The sequence below is a fragment of the Myotis brandtii genome, unplaced genomic scaffold (genome assembly GCF_000412655.1).
Source record: "Myotis brandtii unplaced genomic scaffold, ASM41265v1 scaffold11, whole genome shotgun sequence".
NCBI lineage: Eukaryota > Metazoa > Chordata > Mammalia > Chiroptera > Vespertilionidae > Myotis > Myotis brandtii.
In genome coordinates, this window is record NW_005353752.1 from 1,081,019 (window position 1) to 1,094,632 (window position 13,614).

Consider the following 13,614-nt stretch of genomic DNA (forward strand, 5'->3'; position numbering starts at 1 on the left):
CGCTGGCACCGCCCCTGCCCAGGCCTAACGCCTCTGGCCGAGGCATTAGGCCCATGCAGCGACGACCCGCAGCTGCAGCCACCCCGAGATCGCGGGCTCCACCCCTACTTCCCGCTATCACTGGCCAGTGCGGCAAAGGAGCCCGATTCTCCGATCATGGCTGGGGGCCCTGCCCCCCGGCTCTTAGCTCCCCCCTGGGTTTCCGATCACTGTCAGTGGCAGGGGGCTTCTTCCTTGCTTTCCCTTTCGCCTCCCTGCATTGTGCCTACATATGCAAATTAACCGCCATCTTTGTTGGCGGTTAACCGCCATCTTGGCTGGTGATTAATTTGCATATCTCGCTAATTAGCCAATGGGAAGGGTAGCGGTCATACGCTAATTACCATGTTTCTCTTTTATTAGATTAGATTATATTATATTATACTAGAGGCCCAGTGCATGAAATTCATGCAGGGGAGGGTCCCTCAGCCCGACCTTCACCCTCTGGCAATCCTGGACCACTGGCTCCTAATCGCTCGCTGGCCTGCCTGCCTGATCTCCCTTAACCACTCTGCCTGCCTGCCTAATCGCCCCTAACTACCTCTGCCTGCCAGCCTCATTGCCCCTAACTGCTCTGCCTGCCTGCCAGATAGCCCCTAACCACTTGCCTGCCTGCCTGATAGCCCCTAACTGCTCGCCTTCCTGCCTGATCACCCCTAACCACCTCTGCCTTGGCCCCTGCCACTGAGGCTTCATCAGGAAGGATGTCTGGAATGACCTCCGGAAGGTTGTTTGGCTGCCCAGTCTAATTAGCATATTATGCTTTTATTATTATAGATTACAGCTGGCTCCCAACCACTTGCCTGCCTGCCTGCCTGATTGCCCCTAACTGCTTCTGACTGCCAGCCTGATAACCCCCTAACCACTCCCCTACCAGCCTAATCTATGCCTAACTGCTCCCCTTCCGGCCTGATTGCCCCCAACTACCTTCCCCTGCCTTCCCCTGCTGGCCTGGTCACCCCCAAATGCCGTCCCCTGCAGGCCTAGTCACCCCCAACTGCCCTCCCCTGCAAGCTTGGTCACCCCCAACTGTACTCCCCTGCAGGCCTGGTTGCCCCCGACTACCCTCCCCTGCAGGCCTGGTCCCCTCCACCTGCCCTTCCATGCAGGTCTGGTCTCCCCAACTTCCCTTTACTGCTGGCCTGGTTGCCCCTAATTGCCCTCCCCTGCAGGCCCAGTTGCCCCCAACTGCCCCCCCCCACAGGCCTGGTCTACCCCAACTTCCCTCCCCTGCAGGCCTGGTCCCATGCAACTGCCCTCCCCTGCTGGCCTGGTTACCCCTAAGTGCCCTCCCCTGCAGGCCTGGTCCCCCCAAATGCTCTCCCCTGCCAGCCCAGTCACCCCTAACTGCCCTCCCCTGCCAGTCTGGTCGCCTCCAACTGCCCTCCCATGCCAGCCATCTTGTGGTGGCCATCTAGTGACCACATGGGGGCGACCATCTTTGACCACATGGGGGAGGCATCTTGTGCGTGAAGGTTAATTTGCATATTACCTCTTTATTATATAAGATTATATTCTCAAGTTTAATGTTCTCCCCCCAAAGTTTCTAGTGACTTCTTCTCTACTTGACATTATTGGTACAGTTAAACACAGAAGTATGTTTACTTAAACTTCTCTAAGTCAATATTCATGATGTTCCCCAGATAACATGATTCCAGTTTCTTCTCTGTCTGAATATGAGAAACTACTGAGCTATGTGGTCTATGAAAAAAAACAAGAACTAGGTGGCTAAGTCTTGCATATATTAAACAGTTAAAAATATTTGCCTAACAATCGAATGTCACTGGTTGCAGTGGATCAGCGTCCCTTTCGCACTGTCACATCCTGCAGTTACGGACATTGGGTTTACGTCTACACATGCCAAATACCAGGCTCCTTGGCTGGGCACCATTGAATCATTTGAAGTCTACACTTGGCTTGACAGTTTTCTGTTGTTGGTAAGTGGTGTCTTAATTGATAAATGCAACCTAATTTTTTTCCTAAAATCAAATGCATTTTCAAGATTTAAATGTTTCTATGTAAATTTCACCTACTGGCTCACGATCATTTCTGAATATACTACTTTCTATGGAAGGATGGTGCTGACTGGTGTCAAAGTGGAGAGCAAGTGAGACCCTAAAGAATAACGGCCATGGGATTGTGTGTACACATTCCTGTTGTGCTGTAAATGAAGGAATCCCATGCCATACTCCCAGATACCTCCTCAATCTGAGGGCCAAGCCAACTAAAAGTTTTCATTTGTATTTTGAATTAGGCTTTAAAAGTCAAATTCTTCTGAAATAATGAACTCATTTAGTTTCTACATAGTAAGTAAATTAGTGGTGCTACAGCCTCACGTGTCTGAGACAAACTGGGAAAGGCATCCTTAGGGAAGAAGGCCTGGGCAGTTCGAGGTGACCTGGGAATAACAGAACCTTGGGGCAGAGGTGCTGTCAGTGAGAAGTGAGTATGGAAGAAATAAAGGCAGATCACAGATTAAGAGAAGAGGGAAAAACAAAGGGACCTACCTGCCAGATTTTGCAACTTTGCTAATTAGGAGGATTTTGTATAAAATAAAATAATTTTATATCAAAATTAAGGGAAAATTGTTTATGTTTTCTCTTTAGATGGTTCACAGTTTACTATGATTGTACTTTGTCTTTGTGGTACTTGTTAAGTTTTAGCACTGAAATTAGATGTATCTATCTCAGTAAAGAATTTCCTGGTAAGAAGGCAGGAGAATAAGAACAAAAAATGTTTCTTATGGAGGTGAGGGGTCTTGTTTTCCAAGGATTGTTACAAAATGTATTGGCTAAAGTTATCCTTAAATGGGTCACAATTTTGAATTTAATGCAGAAAGTATCAAGCATTATATGTGTATGTAACTGTACCTGCATGGTGGGTATGTTATGGTTATATGGAAGAGATGAGGAGATGCAGAAATGAAAGGCAGTTTGTTAATAATAACACCATTGTTTGAGCAAGGCATTGAAATAGAGACGAAGCAAAACCCCAAGGTCCTTTCTTCTATATCAATTAGTCCTCAGGTTTGCTAATCTTCAAGATAAAGCATTATATCTAATGACTAAATTTTTCCAGCTCAAAAAGTTAAATGATTAAGTCATGTTCATTCTTTAAATTGTAAAATAAGTTGAAATGAATGAATGACTTAACTATAGAAGTGAGCCTTGACATGTCTCACCAATGGTCTATGATCTTCCACTTGTCATATAAAGGGGGATCTCTCAATCCCATTCTGAACTGCCCACTGTCCCTGGACTAGCACAAGGTAAGGCTGACAGCTTTTCTGGCCTATTGTGATAGCCCATCAGTCGTCTCCCTGAAGTCAGCCCTCGCACCTCTCACTCCTCCAAGCCCATTTTCCACCTGGCCACCAGAACCCCTGCTTGTCAGTGGAGGTCAGATTTTACCCTACTTGTGACCTAAATGTCAAGAGAGATTGGTATGTAAATTATTATATATCAACTCATAAAATCAGTGATATTATTGAGCAATATAATTTACATGGAAGAGGTTAATTATATGTTGATTTACAGTTTGCAAAACAAAAATTTGGAAAGAATATAGACTTGAGACATGTGATAATTAATTTTAGAACTTTTTTTACCTTTTTATCTTTTACTGTTAAACATGTATGGATTTTATAACAAAGGAATTGCTCTGGAATCAGTATGTGCCAGGCCCTCTAAATTGGCACAAATGTGACAATGACTAACAAGATGGATTTTCCTGAATTGAGAACTGGGTGAGAGAAACAGGCAATTATATGGGAAACCCATTCATCAATTCTTTCATTCATATGATATACAGTATGTTTATTAAACACCAACTCTATGCCAGTCAGAGGAATGTGACAGCAATGAATGGGAAGGCATTTTCCCAGCCTTCCCTCTAGCCATTCCCACATACCCTGACTTCCATTTCCACAAAACACATAGTGTTCTCATAGCTGCTTCATCATTCCTTTTCTTTCTTTCTTTTTCTATTGGATTCTCTACCAGTTACTCTTTTCTCCCTTCATCTCCATCTAGTGACACTCTCCCAGGACTTAAGGACTTATTCAAATGTCATTTCTGTAGGTTTCCCTAATTACTAGGCAGTTGTGCTTCATTGTGCCTTTCCACCCCTCAGTTACCCCCAAATAAGTAATTGCTTCCCACTTCTGTTCCCATACACACCTCTTTACAGCAGGCAATACATTATATAATAGTTCAGTGTCACCAAGCTTTTTTCACAGTATTTCCTCAATACAAATTTTAAATACACTCTCAATGTAGGTAAATGTACTTATAAATTATTTATATACACTTTACTGATACATTGTGTACTTTAATAAAATAGCCATATGAGGTTTAGGTATGAGGTAAAATGAGTACAAATAGAAGTTCTGATAATTTGGATGCCGAGTGCATTGTCTGGAGGCTCTGCATACCCTGCTTTGGAGAACCCTGCACTGCACTGACTCTCCTGGTGGACAGCGACCCAGAGCAGAGCCATCCCTGCTCCTCTTTGTGCTCTGACAACCATCACCTTGTCTGGCACATACTGGAGTTCAGAAATATTCACTGGACTGTATTGATTCAAATTTTAAAACGCCATGTTTTCAGAATCTTAATTTTTTGAGGCAATTTTGTGGTGGTTAGTTCCTCCAGATAAGAACAAAGAGACTTCTAGGACATTGTAATGCAGCTTAGAGTAGGTAGATTTAGGGAAAGATTGTCTTGTGTAATTACGAAGGAAAAGAACTGGAAGAGATTTCACACAATTGTAAATGTGATAATAACAAAATAATAACCATTGAGGTATATGGCATATGGGAACATTCTTTATACTTTAGCGATATACATACAACTATTCTGAATGTGATTATATAAATATAATCTCATGTTGAAAGTATCTAATACATGCTATTTGCCTCTAATAAAATCCTGCGTCCCTTTGGTTCCCATGCAGATGTTGGGTGGAATCCCATGGCAAGCCTACTTCCAGAGAGTCCTCTCTTCATCCTCAGCCACCTACGCTCAGGTGCTATCCTTCCTGGCAGCTTTTGGATGCCTGGTGATGGCTATACCATCTATACTCATCGGGGCCATTGGAGCATCAACAGGTACCTCTCTTGCAGCTTCACTCATTGACCCACTCAAGCTCCAGCAAAGTTACCAATAGCCACAGTCCACAGCTACTCTCCCTCTCTCACTTTCCTCTTTACCCCCACATCGTCCATTGTTATAGTGTTTAACAAATCGTATTATACATTCGTAGTCTCCAAACATTTTCCAACTTCTCATCCCACTAATAAAATATTTATAATCATCCCCTCCCTGGACATTGTTATATTTATCAACTGTGTATATGTAATCCTGTCAGCTGTTCTACTCAATCAAGGTACAATTCACATCTGTGCGGAGGAGAGGGACTCTAAAAAATATCTATTTCTGTCTCACCCCACAGGGATTTTACTTTGATAATCTAAGATAGAGCCAGTAACCAGGGTTTTTAAAGTCCCCTTGATGAATCAAAGTACAGCCAGAAGTTTGCATGCCATTACCATGACCACTTTAAACCTGAAAGTGCTGTTTTACCTTTCAATTGTTTGTTAATGAAGTTTTTCTTCTTGGAGAAATCAGTCAGTAAGTGTGTAGATAAAGATAAACTAAGGCACTAAGTCTCTTAGAGAATAACTTATTCAAGTTGGTAAAAAGAGCATTATAAAATGTTTGCCTCCCAGTTAGCCTCTATCTTGAACATTTTTTTAAATCTCACCCTTAATTTTACTGAACTTATTGATTTTTCCCGAATCATATATTCCCATGTTATACACTTTTTGAGTATTTTACACAAATATGTCATATTAGCCCTGTAGGTTCAGCTAATTAAAATAGACTCCAGAAGCTGACCTTTTATTCTGTTGTGCTTGTAAATATTATCCAGGATGATATCCACAGTTTGTAGAGCTATTTATTGGATGACAAATTTTAAGAGAGCAGTTATGGTTCATATAGTATGCTTTTATTCCAGTTGTACATACATGACATAAGCAAACATTTAAAACAATGTCTGATAATGGTGACTGAGTGCCTTTGAATAAAAGATAGTATTTATGTTACAATCAGAAGACAGATCTGGCCATTAGTGTATGCAAGTGTGTTGCAGGACAATCCACTGAAAAAAATATAAAATTTATTTTTTATGGATTAAGTAGACATTTTAGTTGCTGTTTTTTCTGGTATCATGACATATCAGTTAATGCTATAAAATTGGCTTCATCAAATCATGGCTTTAACAATTGTAATGGAAAATAGGGAAAAGACTTCTATTTGATTCTATAATCATGACATTACAGAAGTTAGACAAATAAAAAAGAGCTATATTAATGTACATGTATTCTTTAGCATATGCTAGTACAGAAGTACCCCATTATCCAAGGAGGATACATTGCAAGGCATGCAATGAAGGCCTGAAATTGCAGATAGTACCAAATCTCATATAGTAAATCCTCACTTAGTACCAAATCTCATATAGTAAGTCCTCACTTAACATCACTGATAGGTTCTGTGACTTTAAGCAAAATGATGTATAATGAAATCACCTTTACCATAGGCTAACTGGTAACAAGCAAGAGTTAGGTTCCTATAAGATCCCATCAACAATATAACAAAACTAGAGAGGCCCGGTGCATGAAATACGTGCACTCAAGGAGCATCCCTCAACCTGGCCTGCACCCTCTTGCAGTCTGGGAGCCCTCGGGGGATGTCTGACTGGTAGGGAGCAGGCTTAAGATGGCAGTCGTATATCCTTAGTGCTGCCACGGAGGTGGGATAGGTTCTAGCCACTGCCACTGTGCTCTCCAGCCATGAACCCGGCTTCTGGCTGAGTGGTGCTCTTGTGGGAGCACACTGACCACTAGGGGGAAGCTCCTGCGTTGAGTGGGATAAGGCCGAAACCGGCTCTCTGACATCCCCCAAAGGGTCACAGATTGCAAGAGGATGCAGGCCAGGCCGAGGGACCCCACTGGTGCATGATCAGGGCCAGGGAGGGACACGGGAGGTTGGCTAGCCGGGGAGGTACCGTGGGGGGGATTCAGGGCATGTCCTGCCCATCTTGCCCAATTGGCTGGCAAGCTAACCTATCAGTCACAGTGTCTGCCTCCTGGTGGTCAGTGCACATCATAGTGAGAGGTTTAGCAGCCTTAGCAAATTATTAGCATATTACGCTTTGATTGGTTAAATGAACGACCGGACGACCGGACAACCGGACGACCGGACGACCGGACACTTAGCATATTAAGCTTTTATTATATAGGATGATACTGACTGAAATGACATTATTCAAAGACCTGATGTATATACTATGTTTTATTTTATACATACACTAGAAGCCCGATGCACGAAATTCATGCAAGGAGCTCGGCCCTCGAAGCCACAGTGGCTTGCCTCAGCCTGAGGCAACCGCGGTGGCTGCCTCGGCCCTTACAGTCCCAGCTTCTTCTGGAAGGTTGTCCAGAAGGATGTCCGGTCTAATTAGCATATTATGCTTTTATTATTATAGATACCTATGATTAACTTTAACATATGTTAGGCACACTAATAGATTAACAACAATCTAATCTAATAAAAGAGAAACGTGCAAATTGGCAGTACCTTTGCTAAGCCCCAAGCCACGCCCACCAGCCAATCAGAGCAACTATATGAAAATTAACCCAACCAAGATGGTGGCTGGCAGCCACGGAGCTGGAGCAAGCAGGGGGCTTGGTTGCCCAAGTGATGGAGGAAGCCAAGCTTCCTGCCTGCCCTGGCCAGCTGTGGCCTCTGGTAAAGGCAATAAAGTTTCAATTATAGAAGATAGATAAATCCCAGATACCTGCTTCCAGCCAGCCTCCACTGGGAGCTTGGGTGACTGGGGGCAGTGGCCAGCCTGCAAACAGCCATCAGCCCCTCACCCAGGCTGACCACACCCTCATGGGGTGAGGGTCCCTGCTGAGGGGCTTTACAGCCTGCAAACAGACATCAGCCCCTCACCCAGACTGACCAGGCACCCCAGCAGGACGCCCCTCCCTGAAGTGGGTGTGACCAACCTGAAAATGGCCCTCAGCCCCTCACCCAGGCTGGCCAGGCACTCCAGAGGGGACCCCCACCCTGAAGGGGGTGTGGCAGTCTGAAAATGGCCCTCAGCCCCTCACCCAGGCTGGCCAGGCACTCCAGAGGGGACCCCCACCCTGAAGGGGGTGTGGCAGTCTGAAAATGGCCCTCAGCCCCTCACCCAGGCTGGCCAGGCACTCCAGAGGGGACCCCCACCCTGAAGGGGGTGTGGCAGTCTGAAAATGGCCCTCAGCCCCTCACCCAGGCTGGCCAGGCACCCCAGCGGGGCCCCCACCCTGATCTGGGACACCCTTCAGGGCAAACCAGCTGGCCCCCACCCATGCATCAGGCCTCTATCCTATGAAATAAAAGGTTAATATGCAAATTGACCATAACAGCAGAACAACTGGGAATGACTGGTCACTATGACACACACGGACCACCAGGGGGCAGATGCTCAATGCAGGAGCTGCCCCCTGGTGGTCAGTGCGCTCCCACAGGGGAAGCTCTGCTCAGTCACAAGCCAGGATGACGGCTTCCAGTACAGCGGTGGTGGTGGGAGCCTCTCCCGCCTCCTCAGCAGCGCTAAGGATATCCGACTGCAGCTTAGGCCTGCTCCCCGCTGATAAGTGGACATCTCCTGAGGGCTCCTGGGCTGCCAGCTTAGGCCCAATCCCCCAGGGAGCAGGCCTAAGCCAGCAGGTGGACATCCCCCGAGGGGTCCCAGACTGTGAGAGGGCACAGGCTGGGCTGAGGGACCCCCGCCAAGTGCACAAATTTTTGTGCACTGGGCCTCTAGTAACTAATAATAAAATAGAAGAATTATAACATTATGTTGTAATAAAAGTGATGTGAATGTGGTCTTCCTCTCAAAATATCTTATTCTGTGGTACTCATTCTTCTTTTCTTGTGATGAGGGGAGATGATGCAATGCCTACATAATGAGATGCAGTGAGGTGACTGGCATAGGCACTGTGACACTGCCTAAGGGTTACTTAAGCTCAAGCACTGTGATACCAGATAGCTACTGATACCACAGTGACTGATGGGTGGGAGCATGTATAGCATGGATGTATCTCTGGCCAGATTGGGTGGGACCATACAAGACTGCATCACACACTAAAATGAGGTACAATTTAAAACATATAAATTGTTTATTTCTGGAATTTTCTAATTTCAGATCAAGGTTGATAGTGAGTAACTGAAGCCAGTGAAAGCAAATCCACAGACGGGGAACTACTGTATAACTAAATATTAAAGGAGCTATCTATTAAAAAATACTTATGTTTCAAATCCTTTTACCACAGAGTCCAAAAACCTTCTGAAAATTTCAGCCTGGTATCTGCATTATTTTTAAAATATGTTTTTATTGGTTTTAGAGAGAGAAGACGGGAAAGGGAGAGAGAGAAACATCTATGAGAATGAAAAATCAATCATTTGCCTCCTGCTCACCTCCTACTGGGGATCCAGCCTGCAACCCTGGCATGTGCCCTGATCAGGAATCCAACCAGTGACTTCTTCCTGAAGGGAATGATGCTCAACCAACTGAGCCAAACAGTCCAGGCATATCTGAACTTTTTAATCAATAAAAAGGGAATTTCCTTTATCTATCATACTTCCTATTTCTAGTAACTGATAGCTGATACAAAAAGGAATTTAATTAGGAAGAAGTAATGCTGAGGAAGCTCCAAACCCAAGTTTATATACAGAAAGAGGATTAGTGAGAATAGCCCCAGTATTGTCTTCATCCATTTATGCATTTATACCTGAAGACTAAGGAATGAAACATTGTGTCTGCTCAAATGACTGAAGAAATCATCTATGTTTCAGTTTAATACTTTTTATATGATTCTGTACAATGGAATGCCACAATTTCAGAAGATGTAGGTAGGTAGGTAGGTAGGTAGGTAGGTAGGTAGGTATGTAGGTAGATGATAGATTGGTAGATGACAGATAGATGATAGATGATTGATAGATAGAGAGATAGATAGATAGATAGATAGATAGATAGATAGATAGATAAATAGATAGATATATAGATAGATAGATAATAGATAGACAGATAGATAGATGAATAGGTATATCTATCACAACCATATTCCATGCTGGTCTTTTGAATAAGACTAAGTATAACCAAAACCCATTAGAATCTAGGACCTATAAGGTAATTTCACTTGACCAGTACATACCTGGTTACAGTAATTAGACTTCCCACCTAATTAAGCTAATTCATACATTCTGATTTTGTCTTAAAAACTAGCCAGTAAATAGGATGACCCCAGATTGACAAAGAACATATAACTTTTGGTTCTCCTTATGCTTTTGTTTCTATTCAATAGACTGGAACCAGACTGCATATGGGATGCCAGATCCCAAAAGCAATGAAGAAGCAGACATGATTTTACCGATTGTTCTGCAGTATCTCTGCCCTGTGTACATTTCTTTCTTCGGTCTTGGTGCAGTTTCTGCTGCTGTTATGTCATCAGCAGATTCTTCTATCTTGTCAGCAAGTTCAATGTTTGCTCGAAACATCTATCAGCTTTCATTCAGACAAAATGTAAGAAGGATGTTTTAAATCTTACATTCTTGTTTTGTTGTTGTCTTTGTTAGTATATTTCTTATGTATGTAATATTACATACTTATTAATATTATATATTAAAATTTGATCCTACTTTCATTAAGCACATAAGGTTAAATAATGATGAGTTTCACTCATGCTATATATAGGTATTTTTAATGCATGTTATCATTCATGTTAATACTAAAGGAAACAAAGAAATATAACTGTTTCCCAAGATGTTTAGTTACATTGTTACAATTTAAACCCTCCTGTCTAGTGAAAGAGTAATGAAACCTAAAATATCTTAGAATAACTTTGAGTTTAATTAAACATGTTAAGAAACTTGAGAACCCTAGTAGAAGTAGAACATGGTAAATAATTTCATGGGGATTTGTGTTAACATCTGTCTTTACTCTTCACTTGACTCTCAAGTCCACCTTTGTCCAAAACTAATCTCCCAATTTGGTTTCTTTACTACGTCTAGTGGCTGTAGAACACCATGCTACTGTGGGCTACTGAGGGCCCTTCTGCCCTTCTCCACCTTCTTCCTTGACTAAGGCTTTGCCTTTCTCTAGATTTTCTAGGTCACTGTTAACAAAATGTTCCCACTGGTTTTTGAAAGTGGTAGCCTTAAAGATGGTAGGATTCCTATGGAGAGAAGAAGCAAGGATAAACCATGTCTCCTCACTGCCACATAAGAACTATTTCTTAATATGTAAAATGAGCAAAGCCCCAAACCCCCACCTTTGTGCTCTTCTTCTATGACAGCAGGTTAGCTCAGCTCATCACTGCCCCTGCACAGTCCTGGAAAGGTGTGGGTGGTCTGTCCCTGCATGCTGTACTCAGCAACCTTCCCAAAAGCCAGCTAGATTGCTTGCTTCATAGGCTGTGTTTTAGGTTGTTTTTCCCATAAGTTGAGCCAATTGAAAGCAAGGAATTCTTTTGACCAGCTGTGGCAATTTCTTGCAGGCATCAGACAGGGAAATCGTGTGGGTCATGCGAATCACAGTGTTTGTGTTTGGAGCTTCTGCAACAGCTATGGCACTGCTCACAAAGACCGTTTACGGGCTCTGGTACCTCAGCTCAGACCTCGTTTACATCATCATCTTCCCGCAGCTCCTCTGTGTGCTCTTCGTCAAGGGAACCAACACGTATGGAGCCGCCGCAGGTTATGTTTCTGGCCTCTTCCTGAGAATAACTGGCGGGGAGCCATATCTGTACCTGCAGCCCTTGTTCTTTTACCCCGGCTATTACTCTGATAAGAATGGCATATACAATCAGAGGTTCCCCTTTAAAACTCTGGCCATGATGACCTCATTCTTAACCAACATTGGCATTTCTTATCTAGCCAAATACCTATTTGAAAGCGGAACCTTGCCACCAAAATTAGATGTGTTCGATGCTGTTGTTGCAAGGCACAGTGAAGAAAACATGGATAAGACCATTCTGGTCAAAAATGAAAATATTAAATTAGATGAACTTACACCTGTGAAGCCCCGACAGAGCATAACTCGCAGCTCAACTTTCACCAATAAGGAGGCCTTCCTTCAAATGGATTCCAGTCCCGAAGGGTCTGGGGCTGAGGATAATTTACAATAGCCCATCTAAACAAAACACTGCTTTCTCAGACTTATGTAGCAGGCTAGTGCTGGAGGGATGGTGTGCAGCATGTAAAATATATTTAAAAATAACATCCAGGAAGACAAAAAAATCCATATAAAAGTGCACCTGTACAAGCGCAGGCCATGCTAGGAGGAGTACCTATGAAAGCATCAGCTTTGTTTCTCATTGCTGTTTCTCAGTCCCACTTGGTTTTGTCTCTGGATAGTTTTCCTAGTAATAAGTAAAGCCCCACTCAAAGAACAGAGGGCCAAACGGAGTATCTTTATTATGAAAAAATGAAGTATAAATGAAGGAACCAAGGCAATTAGGTCATTTGATCCAGACCTTGTCTGCTAACACACTGGTGAATGTAGTTTAATCACCTTCCAGAAGCTATGAGCATGACGCACTGTTACACCAATGAATGGTGCAACGAATGAGCCAGCTTATTTTCTTGATGGATGACGCATCCCTTAACTTGTGTTCTTAACTATAGCACATGTTGAATATGCAATTTGTTTTTCTGTTGGTAGTGGCATGTATTACTCTGAGCATAGGCAAAGCAAACACAAAACATTTTATGGTGATTTTTTTATGTGCAGGGTGATAGGAAAATAGAATCCATTTGCGTGGAGGAGCACTGGCTTTTTGAGTGTGTCCCCAGCCACTGTATGCGCTGAGGAGAGTACCTGGGGCAAGGAAGACATGGGTAGTGGGCAACCTTAAAGCCATAAACACAAAGGTCGTTAAGAAGAAGTAACAGGAAAAACAGTGGATTTTTATCTTCATTTTAAGTTTATAAAGTTCTGATTCATGATTAAAGAAGTAATGTCTGGACTTGGAAGTGAATGTGAGCCATGTGTAAGGTGAGGTAGCTCCATAGCACCAATTAAGGCTAATGAGAGACAAACTGCAAGTCCTGGCAGGAGTAAAACTAGAAAAATAAAACCCACCAATTTATTTATTTATTTATTTATTTATTTAAATTTTTATTACACTTTATATTCAACATTATTTTGTATTATTTTCAGGTGTAAAGCATAGTATTTAGACAGTCATATATTTTACAGGATGATCACCCTGAAATTTCTGGTACCCACCTGGCACCATACATAGTTACTACAATATTACTGAATTTATTCCTTATATTGTATTTCACATCCCTCTGACTATTCTGATTACCAATTTGTACTTTTTAATTCATTCATCTGTATTAATGAGGATAATTTATTGCTAAGAGTGTGAGAGGTGCTGGGGCTGGTGCTGGGTGAAAGAGGTGAAGGAGTTAAGCAAAAATATCCCAAACAAATTCGTAAGACACAGACATCAGTATG

General features: G+C 42.9%; 1 protein-coding gene across 1 annotated transcript in view; it reads left to right on the forward strand.

Annotated features, from left to right (window-relative positions):
- SLC5A7 (solute carrier family 5 (sodium/choline cotransporter), member 7) overlaps positions 1-13,227 on the forward strand; it is a 36,818-nt gene extending 23,591 nt beyond the window's left edge. The window contains exons 5-8 of the mRNA XM_005857296.2: positions 1,833-1,976; positions 4,993-5,146; positions 10,457-10,674; positions 11,648-13,227. Of these exons, the coding sequence (XP_005857358.1) occupies positions 1,833-1,976; positions 4,993-5,146; positions 10,457-10,674; positions 11,648-12,277 (1,146 nt within the window). The 3' untranslated portion in view covers positions 12,278-13,227. The remainder of the gene's footprint in view (positions 1-1,832; positions 1,977-4,992; positions 5,147-10,456; positions 10,675-11,647) is intronic.
- Positions 13,228-13,614: the final 387 nt, after the last annotated feature.